Below are 19,456 nucleotides of genomic sequence, written 5' to 3'. Positions count from 1 at the left end.
ACTTGCAACAGACCAGACAGGTTTATATTTCTTATACACTTACGGGTTTATCCTTTATCACTTAGGACTGAAACGTGCTCTCCTAGGTATTATTCATATACTGGGCCACTTAATCTTTGCTTTAGTCAGAATTTCACAAACTAAGTTTTTTCCAAATCTTTCACGTAAGGTGTTTAATTTTCTCACATTTGGACCTTGCATATTAACAGAACTGGAAAGTGTATAAAAATAGCAAAAATGAGAGCTGAACTCTGACAAGTCAGAAGCGATTCGGCAAGCAGCAACGGAAAAGAAAATGAGCAGGTCACTTTGCAATATCATTAGTGACTTCTCACCTACAGTTTAAAAACACAAATCAATGTGATAGTCATTCATTAATTTTCCATGCCTTTTTAAGTCCGCAAAGAACAGTCTTTGATTGAAAACACCTGTATGCCACTGAAACAAGTACATACATTAATCCATAACTGCAAATCACACAGCAGAGCAGGCTGGGCTAGATTTTAAAAGAGGTATGAAAATAACTATATTGTGATAAACAGTAGCAAGTGTCATTTGCAAGATGCTACAAAGCTCATGATATATCTGTGTAACTAAGAAAAAAGTTAAAATGCATATAATGACCTGGCTCTCGGTTTAATTTTATTTATTTCTTATCCTCAAATATCACAACTTTAATAGAAACAGAACCCACAGAGTAAAAGTGGACAGTTTGGGCAAAACAATAGTGTGCGGATGCTATTTAGAAATAAAGTGGGCCAAAATTCTGAATGTTTGATTTGCTGGAATTTTCGACATTTCATACACTTTCCCACAAGATGAGGATTCCATAAAATTTTCATTATAGAAACAGACTCCCGGTGTTTTTGAAACAAAATATGCCCCCCCAAGACCCAGAAGATGCAGAATGAAATTGGCATGATTTTTGTCAGTTTTAATGCTGCCCACCACTGAACAACAGTGAAACTGAGGAGAATCACATCAATTTTAGTCAGCTGTTTCCAGGACTTCCTGGGCAGCGGCCTCATCAGGCTGCAGGAGACAGGCAGCCCCAGAAGCCCACTGTCCCAGGAATCTAAAAGACCTTGGCTCCCCAGCCCCAGCACAATCTATCTGCTGCAGCTATTCAAGAGACACAATCTGAAAGCCTGGGCTCCTCAGCAGCCAACCAAGAGATGGCTGGAAACCAGGCAGGTTTCCATCTGAACCCTGCCTGCAGTTCACTTAAAGGTCACCAAACCTACTATGTTTCTGTGAAACATTTCAGATTCAACTAATCAGCATTTTCTGACAAAACATTTCCTTTGGAAAATTCTTAACCAGTTCTACTTAAAGTCACAGTGAACCTTAAAGGCTAACGGAACTCTAGGATAGGCATTACAGAACATACAACAGGCTTAATTTTAAAGTAATCTGGGGATTTGGGAAATTTTTCAAGTCCTGCAATGCACACATAGCTAGAAGCACTAGCGCACAGCACAGTTGGGGGGCGGGGCAGGGAAGGAGAAAAGCATTGACAGTGAGAGTCAAGGGGAGCCAGGGACCTTACATAGCTTAGTAGCAGTAAAGGGCACTTGAACCTGGAGGCAGTGCCTCACCTTACAGAACTAGCTCACCTATTTAATTTTGCAGTTTATAGTATTTTGCAGTGTTAAGGATTCTACCTTTGTTCCAAACTAACTTATTTTCTGTCACCACAGAGAAGGTTTTCTCTTTCTGCACACCCATAATTTCCATTAGCATCAAGATATTATGAATGTATGAAGCCGAACTATATTCAACATAATTCACATGAACATTAGCAATAATGGGATTTATAAACATTCATCAAGAGGGAAATACAGATTACAGAGGTCAGCCATGGATAAGAGTAGTTATCTGATTTGTAACCAACCCCAAATTCATGCACTTGTATTATCAGTAAAGCCACTTCACCTCCATATCACTTTGCCACTCCACTAAATGTGTAATTTTATTCTGCTCTATTGTCTTTTGAGTTTTTTTAACCACTGGTCTAGCTGTATTTCCAGGTGACCAAGCTGATACCAATGCCATTTCAAGAGTGGATACGGAGACTTTGGCATGCTCAGTTTAGTTACACGTGGGAGCTGCTTTCAGCCAAGAACTTCCTTGATGTGCCTCTTCCCCTTCTTGCCCCGTCCCCTCTTTCCTCATTTACACTTGTTTGGTAAGTGGCTCAATTTCCAAGTTGCAGTTTAAGCCCTGGTTTATCAGTCCAGAGCTAACATCTCTACTGCTACTGAACAGAGGACTTAGAAAGTGAGATGGCTTTATAGTGGCAGCTTCGAAGATAATCTGTTACTAGTTACAACACTTTTAGCTAGCTTTAAGAACACAGGAGCATTCCAAGTGCCCCTTTTCCTCATCCTCACTTAATTTCTTTATTCCAACAATTCTGTTCTTTTATCTTAAGTAGTTAAAGACAGGACTAAGTCATTAGATCAAGAAGTGGAACTAAAATCCTTGCAGCATTAAGGTCATCAAAATTTAAAAACCGATAAGCACAAAAAATATTGAAGATATAGCCCAACAATTTGCACTATGGCTAATTTATTTTAACAGGACATTTTAAAAACAATGTGGATGGCTAAATAGCTCTCAGACTTCAGAAAGAGTTCTACTCTAATTTAGAGAGAGTTTCTATTTAGTTATTTATTTTTAAAAGTTCACCAAGTTATGAAATCCATAAAGGAGTACAGACCTGATCTTGCAAGAACTGTTTGCACTGAACTCCCATTCACTTCAGTTGGAGCTCTGATTGTATCCAAATTGCAGGATTGAAAACTGTAGAACCTCAGAGTTACTAACACCTGGGAAATGGACATTGTTTGTAACTCTGAAATGTTCATAACTGAACAAAACGTTATGGTTGTTCTTCCAAAAGTTTACCACTGAACATTGACTTTATACAGCTTTGAAACTTTACTATGCAGAAGAAAAATGATGCTTTTAATGATCTTAATTTAATTAAAACAAGTACAGAAACAGTTCCTTTACCATGTCAAATCTTTAAAAAAACTTCCCCTATATTTTTCTCATAGTTTACATTTAACACATTACTGTACTGTATTTTTGTCATCACTGCTGCTGCCTGCTTGTGTACTTCTGGTTCCAAATAAGGTGTGTGGTTGACCAGTCAGTTCATAGCTCTGGTGTTCATCATTCTGAGATTTTACTGTACTTTTTTTTTTAAAAAAACATATGTAGGCTTACCTTACAACTACGTTTATTTTACAACAACTAAGCATGTTTTATAACAAGAGTTGAAAACCATTGCCACCTTCATCCACTAAGACCAGAGTTGGGTGCTTTCACTATAAGAGTGATGTGTCCATTCCAGTTTGAAGAATCTGAGTAGGTGTCAGCAAAGTCAGTAACTGCGGCAGCAAAAACAGAGCCCCTAGTGTTTGATATCTAGTCCAAACAGGTAAATAATTTCTGTTCACTCTTCTAAATAAAAAAATAAATTTTATCTTATTTATAGCTATACATTTAGTTATGTAGGATCTTCAGTTTTTAAATATGTAAAAAATGTTTAAAGGCATTCAAGTTCACCATTTTCTTTTCCCCAACAAACTGACACACTAGTTCTATATTTTGTTGAGCAAAAGATTTTGAATATGAGGTACGTAAGCAACCCTAACAAGCAACATACCCAATAAAATTGGGTATCCAGTAGCAAATGGTAATTTCCAACTGTTATCTGAAGCTAAAACTGTAATTAAGAAAAGGACTTTTTTGCAATAAATAGCTCTCTTGCTTCAGCTATAATAAAATGGGAATTAAATTATCAGGATTTACATTTTATTTACTGTACTGTCTTGCTTGGCATGACATTAAAAAAAAAATCAGCATCTCCCATGGTACTATATAAGATACAAACTAAACAAAATACCACGACATTCCAACAGACAGCTGAATGAAACTCTGCTAAATATTCAGTTAAAAAAAATACACGGTCCAGTACCTGCTCTTTATAAACAAGTTAGGTAACTGCAGGTCGTAAGTTAGAAAGCTATACATTTGTTGAGATATTCATCACTTTTAAGAGTTCATATTTAATTCATCATTTGTGGTGTTTGCAAGATTACCAATATGTTATCCAAAAGGTGCAAGTAGACACTGTTTAAAAATAAGCAACTAAACCACAGATATACATAAATATTTTGAAAAGTTAGAACACTGTCAAAGTTGCAAATCTAAACAGTCAAGAAGTGTAACAGCAAGATTCTGATGATAATATTAAGACACTCACACAGCATTTTTGAAAACTAGGGAGGTTATTAAGTGTATGTAGGACAGTAAGTACATAATATGGGCAAGTAAAGTTGCTATGGAAACCTTAAACTATTGAAGTTTTGTCTTGGGGCCAAATCTTGCCTTCCCACAGAGGCAAGAGGACGCCCAGGAAACTTCCAAGGATTGTCCTGTGGAGCTTCCACCAAATCTTGCCCTTGAGGGGAAAGGATCGGGGGCATGTGGAGCAGGCAGATGTGGAGCATCCCAGCCCTCTAGATCCAAGGGGAAGGCAACCTCTAGTCCGGTGGTGGGCAATCTGTGGCCCGCAGGCCGCATGTGGCCCACCAGTAGCCCGCGAGACAGTTTGTTTACACTGACCGTCTGCAGGCACAGCCGCCTGCAGCTCCCAGTGGCTGCAGTTCAACGTTCCTGGCCAATGGGAGCTGTCGGAAGCAACACAGGCTGCAGGCTGCCCACCACTCCCCTAGTCCCACTACTCACTGAGGGGCTCTACCACCCCACGAAGCATCATTACTCCTGAAGCAGCTGTGCAATCCTCAACAGAAACACTCCCCCTCCCTTATGCCCCATATCAGCAGCCAGGGAAAAACTGTATCATCTAATGAAGATGAATTTTTTAACAGCCTCTAGTATAATACCCAGCATCACAAAATGCAGTGCTCTATATGAACAGAATATGTGTGATGCAGCATAAGTGTTTCTATTTAAAGTTTCTTAACACAATAGTCAAAACAAGGAGATTCACTGTTTTAAATGTTATACTCAAAAGAAAAATATAACTGCTAGTACCCTGTCCTGGTTGTAAGTGAAGGCACACAAAAAATACTACTTTTATCTAGGCAATAAATAAAGATTAGATCAAAATTCAAATTCAGATCTAAACTTTTGATTTTGAGTTTGTTCTAGCACCTATTAAATACTAACTTAAACACTGTGCACTCATCTGTTTATGGGAAAGCAAAGCACATAACTGGAGGTGGTTCATCACTCTTAGATTGAGATGGATGAATACTGCCTGTCTAGGACATGGAGATCTTTAGAAAGAAGTCTAAGTGGTTGACGCAGCCCAGGAGAACTGCCAGGCACTGCAGCATTGCATCTTCCATTGCCACTGACTGGAAGAAAGAAATGCTCAAATGTAAACAGTCATTCATATGCAACACTTGTCCAGACAGAGACTGAAAACAACTGGAATATTGCACAAAATAAGACTTTTCAAGAACATGGTTTTAGTTGTGCGCCACATTTTTTCTGGCTTTGAGAGTAATACATCAGTAACAAACTTATTTTTACATCAGTTGGCTACGCTAATTTACTGGCTTTCACCTCTTGTATGTATATTAACACACATGCTAAATATGTGAATCTCCAGAGTTATCTGAAATAATATCTGATCTTTGCAGCCAAGAATTATATTTACAATTATTTTTTTTTTTAAAAAACTGATCAATCTTACAGGGGTTCTAAATTACTGTGGCCTTTGTAAAAGTCAGGGTTTGTATATAAACTATGTATATGCACAAACAGTATTACATAAAAAGAGTAACATAATCAACCTTCTTTAACCCAGAACTATTTTACAATTTTTTGTGAAAGAGTGGATCCAGGTAGGCCTATATCATACTCAAACATATATTTAAACTAGATATAATATACAGGCCAAGATTTTCAAAACAAGGTATCTAAAGTTAGGCTTCCAAATCCATATTGAGACATCAAATAAGTGGCCTGATTTTCAACCATGCTACACATATAGCAAGCTCCCATTGACTTCATTATTCTTATTCCATATCACACACCCCAAAATAATATATAGCATTAGCGACTGTCACTCTATCTTGTTAATGCACTTCAAATCTGATCTAAAAGTAATGAAGGGACACTAGGACAGTGGTTCTCAACCAGGGGTATGCGTACCCCTGGGCATATGCACATGTCTTCCAGGAAGTACTCAACTCATCTATATCAGTGTCTCTCAATCTAGGGGTTGCAGCTCCCAGGGGGGTCACCGGACAGGTTAGGGGGATTGCAAGTATGGGGCAATCATTAAGGGGTGGCAAGGGTAATTTCCTGGGGCCCCAAACCACAGGAGCCCCACTAAGCTAAATTACATCCTTCAGATCTGCTGCCTTGGCTCAGGCTTCAGACAAGCCTAACTGTGCAAAACAGGCTCAAGTATCACAGTGAAATGTAAGTACAGTATTTATATTCCAACTGATGTATTTTATAATTATATGGTCAAAATGAAAAAGTAAGCAGTTTTTCAGTAATAGTGTGCTGTGACACTTTTGTATTTTAGGTCTGATTTTTATAAGCAAGTAGTTTTGAAGTGAGGTGAAACCTGGCAGTACACAAAACAAATCAGATTCCTGAAAGGGGTACAGTAGTCTGGAAAGGTTGGGAACCACTGTACTAGGAGACTGCCTAAGACAGCCAACTCATTTCATGGACCTGGAGCAAATTCAAACTACTTATCTACAAGTTAGAGATTCTCCATACTTTTTTTTTTTTTATAACCAGTTGCCTCAACCAATGGCAGCCCCAACAACTGGAAGTTTTCAGCTTATTCAGTAAGGAAGCCTAAGATACTGCTTTTGAAAATCCAACCCTGAGTGACATTCCAAAAAGAAAGAGGAGTACTTGTGGCACCTTAGAGGACAACAAATTTATTTGGGCATAGGTTTTCATGGTTTAAACCCTATCATCGATGCATGCAGTGAAAAATACAGTGAGAAGATATGTTCTATATACATATAGTTGGTAGAGCGCAACACCAGCATTTTTTCATTCTCTGTGTGTGTGTGTGTAGTTATATATATATAGAATATATATATAATAATATCTTCCTACGTATTTCCACTGCATGCATCCGATGAAGTGGGCTGTAGCCACAAAAAGCTTATGCTCAAATAAATTTGTAGTCTTAAGGGTGCCACAAGTACTCCTACTCTTTTTTGCTGATACAGACTAACACAGTTACCATTCTGAAACCTGTCATTATTTCAAAGAGCTTCAAAAACCTACTCATAGTGTGTCCACTGCATTGAGTTTTAACCTGAAGGAATAAGCAACGAAAAGCGCCAGCCATAATGAGAACTTAATAGAAGGACCTTTATTAAGTCAGATTTTAGAGGAGCGTGAGAACTGCCAGCCAAACCACCAATCTTCATCTGCCTCATGGTTACATGATTGTGCATACTATTAAGACAAAAGGAAACAATTATAGTATTCAGATAATTAGCCACTACTCTGGCTACCACAGGCCTTCTCTCTTATCAGGGAATATAAAATACTATATAAATAATACAAGGTATTGCAACCTACATGTGTGAACTCAAGAACCCCTCAGTGCCAACTGGCAGTTCACTATCTGTAAAAGCAATGCTAACAGGCCTGACAAGCTCACTACACCTACACTACGCTACACACTGCTTTATTGTATTTATCACAAAGAAGGTCACATGAGGTCTTCAGTAAAAGCTGGTTTCAGAGTAGCAAGCCGTGTTAGTCTGTACCACAAAAAGAACAGGATACTTATGGCACCTTAGAGACTAACAATTTATTCAGCGAGCTTTCGTGAGCTACAGCTCACTTTCTGAATGCACAGAATGAACACACAGACAGGAGATATTTATACACACAGAGAACATGAAAAGGTGGAAGTATGCATACCAACGGAGAGTCTAATCAATTGATGAGCTATCATCACAGCAGGAGAAAAAAACTTTTGCAAGTGATATTGAGATGACCATAGAAGGTGTGAGGAGAACTTAACATAGGAAATAGATTCAATTAGTGTAATGACCAACCATTCCAGTTCTGTTAAGCTAAGTTAATTGTATCTAATTTGCATACTAATTCGAGTTCAGCAGTCTCTCTTTGAGTCTATTTTGAAGTTTTTTTGTTGCAAAATTGCCACAATCAAGTCTGAGTGGTTAGAGGATGGTGAAGTGTTCTCCACAGGTTTTTGAAGTTATCATTCCTGATGTCAGATTTGTGTCCATTTACCTTTTGCGTAGAGACTGTCTGTTTGGCCAATGTACATGGCAGAGGGGCATTGCTGGCACATGATGGCATTATCACGCTGGTAGATGTACATGTGAACGAGCCCCTGATGGCTGGCTGATGTGATTAGGTCCTATGATGGTGTCACTTGAATAGATACGTGGACAGAGCTGGCATCGGGCTTTGTTGCAAGGATAGGTTCCTGTGTTGTTTTGTTGTATGGTGTGCGGCTGGTGTGAGTATTGCTTCAGGTTGGGGCTGTCTATAAGCGAGACTGGCCTGTCTCTCAAGATCTGTGAGAACGAGGGATCATCTTCAGGATAGGTTGCAGATCTTTCATGGTGCGCTGAAGAGGTTTTAATTGGGGGCTATAGGTGATGGCTAGGGGCGTTTCTGTTATTTTCTTTGTTGGGCCTGTCTGTAGTAGGTGGTCTGGGTACTCTTCTGCTCTGTCAGTCTGTTTTTCACTTCAGCAGGTGGGTATTAGTATTTAAAATGAATTGCATAGAGATCTTGTAGGTGTTTATCTCTGTCTGAGGGATTGGAGCAAATACGGTTGTATCTTAGAGCTTGGCTGTAGACAACGGATCGTGTGGTGTGTCCTGCATGGAAGCTAGAGGCATGAAGGTAAGTATAGCAGTCAGTGGGTTTCTGGTATAGGGTGGTGTTTATGTGACCACTGCTTATTAGCACAGTAGTGTCTAGGAAAAGGACCGCTTGTGTGGATTGGTCTAGGCTGAAGTTGATGGTGGGATGAAAATTGTTAAAATCACGGTGGAATTCCTCGAGGGCTTCTTTTCCATGAGCCCAGATGATGAAGATGTCATCAATATAGCGCAAGTAGAGTAGGGGCGTTAGAACAATGCTTCCTTAGCTCTCGTTCCCTAAGTCAGCCATAAAGATGTTGGCATATTGTGGGGCCATGCGGGTACCCATAGCAGGGCCGCTGATTTGAAGGTATATATTGTCCCCAAATGTGAAATAGTTGTGGGTGAGGACAAAGTCACAAAGCTCAGCCACCAGGTTAGCCATGTTATTATCAGGGATACTACTCCTGACGTAGTCCATCTTTGTGTGGAATGTTGGTGTAGAGGGCTTCCACATCCATAGCCCTATTTGCATACAAACTCAACAGGAGGAAGTGAAATTAACAGGATAGCCTATTAACGTTAAGTGTAGTCTGTAGAAACCATGTATTGATTTTGCTTTATATGTAACCTGTTTCCATTATCCTTACTCTCTTAAATCTTCCCTTTGATAATAAACTTATGATTGTTTTCACTATAAATGTATCTCAGTGCTGTGATGTTACAGTGATGTTACAGTGGCTGATCCTCAGTTGAATAAAAAGCTGGCGTTTACACCATCCCCTTGGTGATAGCAAAATTGGTATTTCTGTGAGTAGCTGGTAACAGGGTCTAGATATCACAGGGGAATGCAACAACGGAGCTTGCTGACTGGGATGCATCTATCATTAACCTGTAAAGGAAACCAAGGGCTGGCATTGGCCTGAGGGGATTGTTTGTATCCTTACAGATTAGTGTTGTCAGGAGCTGATGCTCAGTTAAGCACCAGCAAGTTTGTCTCTTGCTGGAGGTCAGGGAGGGAGTAACAAGGCAACTCAGTCTTGGGCACCTCCAGGACATGCCACAATCGTATATTATGTTGTTAAAGACAGGAGCAGTAATCTTAAACACATTAGAACTGCAGATAAGATTTGACCTATGGTCTCAGTAGTGAAAAGGCACACTAAATACTTTTGTTAAATTATTTAGTTTACCTTATCCTTCAAAACAGTGTTGTATCACCTACTGACAGACAGGTGATTAGTGTGGTCTCCTTTTCAAGAATAAAGTGAATTAGAAATCTAATTTATTAACAGTATTTTAGGATATATTCATAGAAAATATATGCAATTCATATCTGTAGCCAAATTAACCTATTATAAAGACAATTCTCCTAATCAAATCTAATTTCAAACCAGAATCAGCTATAAAACCTTTGCTCTTGTTGAAATATAAAAAACAAAAATGTTCAATATATTAGTTGTATGTTGCTCCTGGATGCTGTTTTTTTAAAAATATCTGTGGAAACAGTGAGATAAAAAGTTTCTTCATATTGGGTTATCATTTTTCATTTTTTTAAAATGTAACTGTCAGGAAAAAGTCTTAAACACTATCTTTGAAGGATGCTCTTCCTCTCCTAGCTGTTCCAATTTCTCTACTTTTCTTGTGTGATTGGATAAAACACAGTCTCAACAACTGACTAATCAATGTATGAACCAATTAAACAGGAGAAGTGAAAGTATGAAGAGACAAAAGAAAAACAAACTACAATCAGGAACAAGCATGACAGAAAAATTCTGCATAGAAATCAAAGTCAAGTCACTTTACAGGTATGTTTAAAATGAAGGGTCTGTAAACTTGTAGAAATACCCGTATACACTTGTTGATTAGCCGGTTTGTTTATAAGCTAACCCTCCCAAGACGGTTAAGTAAAAATAGCAAAAACTGTATGACCCTTTCATAAGCTGACCCTATATTTCAGAGTTTGGCAAACTTTGGCTCCTGGCCAATCAGGGTAAGGCGCTGGGGGGTTGAGATGTTTTTGTTTACTTGGAGCATCTGCAGGCATGGAGCCCCTCAGATCTCTGTGGCCGCAGTTCGCCATTCCCAGCCAATGGGAACAGAAAACTGCAGTCACAGGGACCTGAGGGGCTCCATGCCTGCAGACGCTCCAAGTAAACAAAACGACACTGTATTAGATATTCAATTCAATGATTCCACAGAGTTTAAAGTCATCAAATTTTGGTGTAGACCCGTTTATAAGCCAACCCCCGCTCTTTCATGCATCATTTTTTAACCATAAATATTTAGTTTATGAACGAGTATATAGGGCAGTAATTCCACCACATTTCCAGAACCTCTGTTTATAGATGGGGAGGGTAGAGGTTGGTAGTTATTTCCAGTGTAATCATAGATCTCTGATGAGATCATTTGAACTTATTCCCAAATGGGTTCAGATTTAATCCGGAACCTCTTGTTCAGAGTGTACAGTAATGCCAATTTATCCAAACATTGTTTTCTTAAAAAGGAGGAGAGTACAATATATTTCAGAATGCTGTTGCTTTGTATAATGGTCTTGGCATTAAAATTTTGAATGAATCATATTATAATAAAATGTTTCTGCCCATGATCAAACTAGCAGCTGACCAACCAAACATTTAGAAAACAGATTAACGTAGGTTACCTTCAGTTGATTATTGAAAATATCAATCTCCTGAAGTTTGGATCTGGTTTCTTTTTCTACTTCATCTAGTTGGTCTCGAAGCTGCTGGCGTACTAGTTCCTTGGCTTCTAAGGCTCTTTTGATAGTAAGAAGAGAATCTCCTGTTTTTAAACATATTGTCAAATGAGATATTTTCTTACACTGACATCTCTAGGTCACACATTGAACGGTTTCTCAGCATTTCTCTTGCAAGATAAAAATATTATTAGTGATACGAATGATATATTACACAAATAGACTCAAACTTATTTTTAGATAGCTATAGATATATACAAAGGTGAAAGTAAGCTGGTCCTGTCTGGTGTACCGGCAAGAGCCAGTACACAGCTGACTGTGCTGGCAGGGGGCAGCTTCCCCAGGTGGGCAATTTAAAAGGGCCCTGGGCTCCAGGCAGCAGCCAGCGCTCCTGGCCCTTTAAATCGCTGCCAGAGCCCCGCTGCTGGAGCCCTGAGGTAGCGGCAGTGGCTGGGAGCCCTAGGTTTCCAGCAGCAATTTAAAGGGCTCAGGGCTCCTGGCAGCGGCCGGAGCCCCTGGCCCTTTAAATCACCACCAGAGCCCCAGGGCTTCCAGCTGCTGCCGCACCTACAGCTATCATGGGGCTCTGCCAGTGATTTAAAGGGCTCGGGGCTCCCAGCTGCCGCTACCGAAGCCGGAGACCTGGGCCCTTTAAATCACTGCTGGAGCCCTGGGGTAGCAGCAGTGATTTAAAGGGCCTCGGATTTAAAAGCTCCACCCCTTCATCAGCCTGAGGCCCCCTCACCCAGGACCATGGCCCTGTGTACCGGTAAGTCCCTTTAGTTACTTTCACCCTTGGATATATATTATATATACTTACTGTGCAAACTGTTCTGCTGAACTTGTTTTAGTTGGTCATTGAGTAACTGTTTTTCTGGAATCAACCTTCCAAGCATCTGCTGAGACTCCTTGGGGAAAAGATAAAGGAACAAGTTATTGACTTTAACCAGAAATCAGTCACTAGCTTCACATTATTCCATTTTACCTTCACTGAAGTATTTCTTTTCAGCTCCATTCATTCAGTCAATCATCATCAAAGCACTTGTTGTGTGGGACCATTTCTTAGTGATATAACTACATACAGGTACATCCTATCCCCTAAAATAAGCCAGTGGGTCAAATCTGTTACTTCAGAAACTGCTCCCATCTAACAAACAAACTTGATCTCAGCTAGCTCCAAAGCAAGATCTGACTGAAATTTGTATAAGAGTACAAGTATCTACTTAGTTGGGTATTGAATTGGGCCCTTGGAAAGTGTTTGGGGGTGTCATAAACAGATAAGAAAAGTTAATAGCACAGAAGTACTTTATATCTCTTTGACTATAAAGGGTTAACAAGTTCAGTAAGCCTGGTTGTCACCTGACCAGACGACCAATCAGGAGACAGGATACTTTCAAATCTTGAGGGAGGGAAGTTTCGGTGTGTGCTGTTAGTTTTTGGTTGTTGTTCACTCTGGGGGCTCAGAGGGACCAGATGTGCAACCAGGTTTCTCTCCAATCTCCCTGATACAGGCTCTTATAGATTCAAAATAGTAAGTACTAGGTAGATAACGCGAGTTAGGCTTATGTTTGTTTTCTTTATTTGCAAATGTGCGTTTGGCTGGAAGGAGTTCAAATGTGTATTTGGTTAGAAGAAGGGAAGTTGAATCACAGTAATCTTCCAGGGTAACCCAGGGAGGGGAAGCCTGGGAGAGGCAACGGTGAGGGAAAGGGTTTACTTTCCTTGTGGCAAGATCCAGAGGGTCTGGGTCTTGGGGTTCCCCAGGGAAGGTTTTGGGGGGACCAGAGTGTACCAGGCACTGGAATTCCTGGTTGGTAGCAGCGCTATAGGTTCTAAGCTGGTAATTAAGTTTAGAGGAATTCATGCTGGTACCCCATCTCTTGGACGCTAAGGTTCAGAGTGGGGAATTGTACCATGACAGGAAGTCATTTAAATAAGTAATTGGAAGTTTCATCAAGAGGAGGAAGATTTAGGGATTGTTGACTTTATTAATCATTCAAAGATAATAAATTATCTTCCTTGAAACAAACAAACAACCACCAAGATCTGCTTACTTGTAGACTGTTAAATAAGAATACTAGAGTTCCAGATCTCTGCTTAGCATTCCAGCAGAGATCGCAGTCCACTATTTGATTCAGTTGCTTTACAGGAACTCAGAAAGTTACATATAAATAAAAGTTTAATTGTAGGGTAGCCTGCAAATGAGAAAAATTTTCTTATGGCAGAATATGTATAATCCTTGTTATTTCTCGGGGATGATAATTGTCAATTCCACTACATACTTTTCCAGTGCCTTGCACCCCCAACATCAAGTTGTCAGAACAGATTACAGAACCCTGCTATGAAACGGCTGAATATACAAAAACTGTCAGTATCAATATCTCAGTATCTTTGAAAACAAACTTTCTTTTAAGCAAGTTACTTGAGCAGCAGTTTTAACGATTTAACTACTTGACAGATTTGTCACAAAGAACCCTAAACAACATAGCATGGCCTTCTACATAAATATCACACAACTGGTTAATCCTTTTGCAAGTCCAATCAAAGGGTTGCATTTACTTACAAGAACACATATATGATGTATTGAAATGACTACATACTAGGGCTGTCCATTAATCACAATTAACTCACATGATTAACTCAAAAAAATTAATTGTGATGAATTTTTTTAATCACAGTTAATCACTGTTTTAATTGCACTGCTAAACAATAGAATACCAACTGAAATTTATTATTTTTTTAATGTTCTTCTACATTTTCAAATATATTGATTTCAGTTACAACACAGAATACGATGTGTACAGTGCTCACTTTTCATTATTTTTTATTCCAAATATTTGCACTGTAAAAGTGATAAACAAAAAAGTATTTTTTTAATTCACCTAATAAAAGTACTGTAGTGCAATCTCCTGTAAGTTCAACTTTCATGACAAAATGTAGAACTATGAAAAAACAAAAAACCAACTGCACTCAAAATGTAAAACTTTAAAACCTATAAGTCCACTCAGTCCTACTTCTTCTGTCCTCTGTGACGAACTCGCAGCCTTACCCATAGGCATAATAATATCTTAAGTTTTCGCAGCACCTTTCATTCTAAAGGATGCAAAAGTTCTTTACAAGCTACATAAACAAGCCATTTTACCTACCATAAAAATATAGCCAATTCCAATGTGCAAGGAAAGAATTTTTTTTACAGTTCATAGGAACAGTATATGGCAAAAGAAAATGAACTCAGTTTAGTTGGTAGCAAAAACGCAATTACCTAAAATAGCATTTGTCATAAGAACGGCCATACTGGGTCAGACCAAATGGTTCATCTAACTCAGGATTCTGTCTTCTGAGAGAGGCCAGTGAGAGATGCTTCAGAGGGAATGAACAGACTAGGGCAATCATCAAGTGATCTATCCAGTCTCATCTCCTAGTATTCAGAGGTTTAAGGACACCCAGAGCATAAGGCTGCATCCCTGATCATCTTAGCAAATATCCAATAATAGATCTATCCTCAATGAACTTATGCAATTCTTTTTTGAACCCAGTTAAACTTTTGGCTTTCACGACATTTGGCAATTAGTTCCACAGGCTGACTGTGCATTGTGTGAACTAGTACTTCTTCACGTTTATTTTAAACCTGCTGCTTATCAATGGGTGACCTTTGTACCTGTGCTATGTGAAGGGGTAAACAACATTTTCTTACTCACTTTCCCCACACCACTCATGACTTTATAGACCTCTATCATATCCCCTCTTAGTAATCTTTTCTGTGCTCAACAGTCCCAATCTTTTTAACGTCTCCTAATATGGAAGCTGTTTCATACCCCTAATAATTTTTGTTGCCCTTTTCTGTACTTTTTGAGACGAGGCAACCAGAACTGCAAGCAGTATTCAAGATGTGGGCATATTATGGATTTATATAATGGCATTATGATATTTTCTGTCTTATCTAGATTCTATCACTTTTCTAACAGTTCCTAACACGGTTATCTTTTTGACTTCTGCTGCTGCACACTGAGCAAATGCTTTCAGAGAACTATCCACAATGACTCCAAGGTCCTTCTTGAGTAATAAAACTAATATAGACCCCATCATTTTGTTGAAGGATCTGCTTCCGAATTGCCACTGCCGTTTCATTCATTCTTCGGCAGCAATTTGGCAGCGGGTCCCTGAGTCACTCTCGGAGGGAAGGACCTGCCGCCAAAGTGCCACCACCGCCTTCATTCATTCTTCGGCAGCAATTCGACAGCAGGTCCTTCTCTCCGAGAGGGACTCAGAGACCTGCCGCTGAATTGCCATCAAAGAACGAATGAAACAGCAGCGGCAATTCAGCAGCAGATCCTTCCCTCCAACAGGGACTCAGGAACCCGCCACCAAATTTCCGCCGAAGAGCCTGGAGCTGGTCCTTGCCTCAGGCGCAAACATTCCTTGTTATGGCTCTGGTTAGGAGTTCTGTAAATTTATATTTGAGTTTCTTCAGAACTTTCAGGTGAATATCATCAGGTCCAGGGGAACTACTGCTTAATTTATCAATTTGTTCCAAAACCACCTCTATTGACACATCAATCTGGGACAGTTCCTCAGATTTGTCACCTAAAAGGAATGTCTCAGATGTGGGAATCTCCCTCACATCCTCTGCAGTAAAGACTGATGCAAATTTAGCTTCTCCACAATGGCTCTGTCTTCCCTGAATGCTCCTTTAGCAACTTGATTGTCCAGTGGCCTCACTGGTTCTCCAGGATATCAGGGGCAGCATATGTTTAAAAAGCCAAAGGAGTTGGGTGTTTAATGGGGGGGATGGGTGGAGAGTTACAATAGTTTCACCACACAACTTATCTAAATTTGTACACCCATCTGATTTGTGGTACATTATTTGAAACAATTTCTAGTAACAGCATCTTAAGTATTTAGGGATAAAGGTAAATACATGTGATCATTACTTTTACATGAAATTTAGGCTGTATGCATGGTCTTTAAGAAGTCCTTATGTTAGAGCGGCTACTTGTTAATTTGAGCCATTATTGCAGTATGTAAACAGCAGCAGATTTTAAACTGCTGTAGACTTACTGATGCTTGAGTTTGCCAAAAAGTTTTGAAGGACTTTTTGTCATTGCTTGCATCAAATTAAGTTTAGCACTGTAAGTGACACAGACATCCCTAAATTGCAGCTTATTTTATTACAATGATTACTGCAATCAAAAAAAGGCTACTATTGTGAAGGGCCTAACAGTGTACCATATAATACTCCAAAGGAAATTTAACATGTTTAAAATTTGAACTTAGGAACATAAAATTGAAAGCAATAAACTAAAATGATACAATGTGGGCATAAAATTGAGAGATCTAACTTCCAAGTGCTGACTTTGCTCAAATGAACAGACTATGCTGTATATGGCTTCAAAAAAGTACCTATAGGTTTGAGTTTTAAGACTGCTTTAACCTTACATCTTCACAACTGAAATTCCAATTCATCCTCTTTGAAATTAAGATTTAGTAGTAGTAGTTCTGCAGAAGCACCAAAAATCCCCATCATGGACCAGGACCTCATTGTTCTAGGTGCTGTACGAAACACAGAATGATTGTCCCTGCCCTAAAGAGCTTACAATGTAACTAAAGTTTCTAACTAAAAGTACAATGAATATCACAACATTCAACATATAAATCAAATCAGTCCTCTTGTCTGAAATTTGGGAAGGTGAAGGAGAAGAAACAGGAGACAGAAGAAAAACTAAAGTGTCAGGACTAGACTCAAAAAAAAAGCCAAAAATGTACTCTATATTTTACCTGGTAATTTCAGTATTAAAACAACACTATTTTCTAACTTTAAAATACAGGAAAATAGTTTGGTTTCACACCAGAGACTCAAAATCTTTCTGACAATACACCACTGCTGTCTGCATGTGTAAAATCAGATGTCACTTGAACTAAAAAGTAAAGTGAAGAGACAAATTCTGCCCTCAGATATACATGCACAGCTTCCAGCAAAAGTCAGGAAATGTATGTATATGCTGAGGGCAGAATTTCACCAGAGATCTTCTGCAGGAATCTAAATTATTTTCTCATTTACTTAAACATGACAATGTTAATTATGTTAAAGAAACAGAATAATACACTACATTTGACTATCAGAAATCATACGTCAGTGCCCCCTTCACTCTCTTTCCATCTATAGCAAGGATATGTTAGTAAAATACCAAAAGCTTACTAAAATAAATCTGAATACAGGATTTCACAGAAGAAGAGATTTTTCACATATCTTGACTGAGATGTAAAATTTAGGGAATGAGAGTTAGGGAATGAGAGTTAGGGAATGATCAGGTGATCATAGTGGTTCCTTCTGGTTTTAGCATATATTCATAAACAAAATATCTGTAAGTACCCAATCTATGTTGTGGGAGCCCATCCTACAAATGTTATTATATATAAGACTTTCCCCACATATATAAATATTCAAACCCATCCACCACTTCACTTACTACAGTCCCAAACACTTGTGATCATAGAATCATAAAAATGTAGCGCTGGAAGGGATCTTGAGAAATCATTTCTGCGGCAGCAGGACCAAATAAACCTAGGCCATCCTTGACAAAGGTTTGTCCAACTTATTTTAAAACCCTCCAATAATGGGAATTCCACAACCTCCACTGAAACCCTATTCCAGAGCTTAACTACCCTCACAGTTAGAACGCTTTTCCTAATATCTAACCTAAATCTCCCTTGCTGCAGATTTAGGGCATTAATTCTTGTCCTGTCTTCAATGGACATAGAGAACAATAGGTCAGTCTTTTTATAACAGACTTAACTTATTTGAAGACTGCTATCAGGTCCCCCCTCAATCTTCTTGTCTCAAGACGAAACATGCCCAGTTGTTCCTCAAATCTTCTCTCATAGGTCAGGTTTTCGAAACCGTATCATTTTTGGAGAGAGTCCAAGGGAGAGCAATAATTTGTCCACATCACTCCTAAAATGTGGCATCCAGAACTGGACACAGTACTACAAATGAGGACTCACCAGAGCCAGGCAGAGAGGGACAATTATCTTCCGTGTCCTATATACAACACTCCGAATACACCTCAGAATATTAGCCTTTTTTACAACTGCATCAAATTCAATTTGTGATCTGTAACTCCCAGATCCTTTGCAGCAGCACTACCACATAGCCAGTTATGCCCCATTATGTAGTTGTGCATTTGATTTTTATTCTTAATCGAAGTACTATGCACTTGTCTTCATTGAATTTCATCTTGTTGAATTCAGACTAATTCTCCAATTTGTCAAGGTCATTTTGAATTCTAATCTTGTCATCCCAATTGCAAACACGACCTCCTTAGCTTGGTGTTATCCACATATTTTATAAAAATATATTCCACTTCAAGTCATGAACAAAAATACTGAATAGTACCAGCGCCACGACTGAACCTGTAAGACCCCACTAGATGCATTGTCCCAGTTTGACAGAGAATCATGGATAACCAGTCTAAATATGGTCTTTCAACCAGCTGTGACTCCACCGTATAGTAATTTCATCTAGACCACATCTCCCTGTTTTGCCTATGAGAAAATCACGTGACACTGTGTCAAAACCTTACTAAAATAAAGATACATCACATCCACTCTTTAAATAAAGATTCTATGTGATGGAGAATTTACAAAACCCTTGGTAATTTATTACAATTACTAACTACCCTTACCATTAAAAATTTTCATTCTTACTTCTAGATTAAGTTTTCCATCTTCCAGCCTCTTGATCTTGTTATGCCTTTGTTTGTTATATGGGCTTTCCACAAGACTCTTGTTTCCCACAATGTCCTTGTAAATTCTAACTTGGAAGGAGGCTGGACTGAGGGTTGGAGGAGTTTGGTAGCTACTTCTGTAT

The 19,456-nt window shown here is 38.9% G+C and overlaps 1 protein-coding gene across 6 annotated transcripts in view; it reads right to left on the bottom strand.

Moving 5' to 3' along the window:
* ITSN1 (intersectin 1) overlaps positions 1-19,456 on the bottom strand; it is a 228,987-nt gene that overhangs the window by 96,321 nt on the left and 113,210 nt on the right. For all 6 annotated transcript variants that reach the window (XM_075073577.1, XM_075073570.1, XM_075073583.1 and 3 more), the window contains 2 exons: positions 12,410-12,497; positions 11,536-11,675 (listed from right to left, as the gene is read on the bottom strand). In XM_075073577.1, the coding sequence (XP_074929678.1) occupies positions 11,536-11,675; positions 12,410-12,497 (228 nt within the window). The remainder of the gene's footprint in view (positions 1-11,535; positions 11,676-12,409; positions 12,498-19,456) is intronic.

The sequence above is a fragment of the Chelonoidis abingdonii genome, chromosome 1 (genome assembly GCF_003597395.2).
Source record: "Chelonoidis abingdonii isolate Lonesome George chromosome 1, CheloAbing_2.0, whole genome shotgun sequence".
Taxonomy (NCBI): domain Eukaryota; kingdom Metazoa; phylum Chordata; order Testudines; family Testudinidae; genus Chelonoidis; species Chelonoidis abingdonii.
The sequence above is the reverse complement of the archived record's forward strand: the minus strand, read 5'-3'. Positions and strand labels throughout refer to the sequence as shown.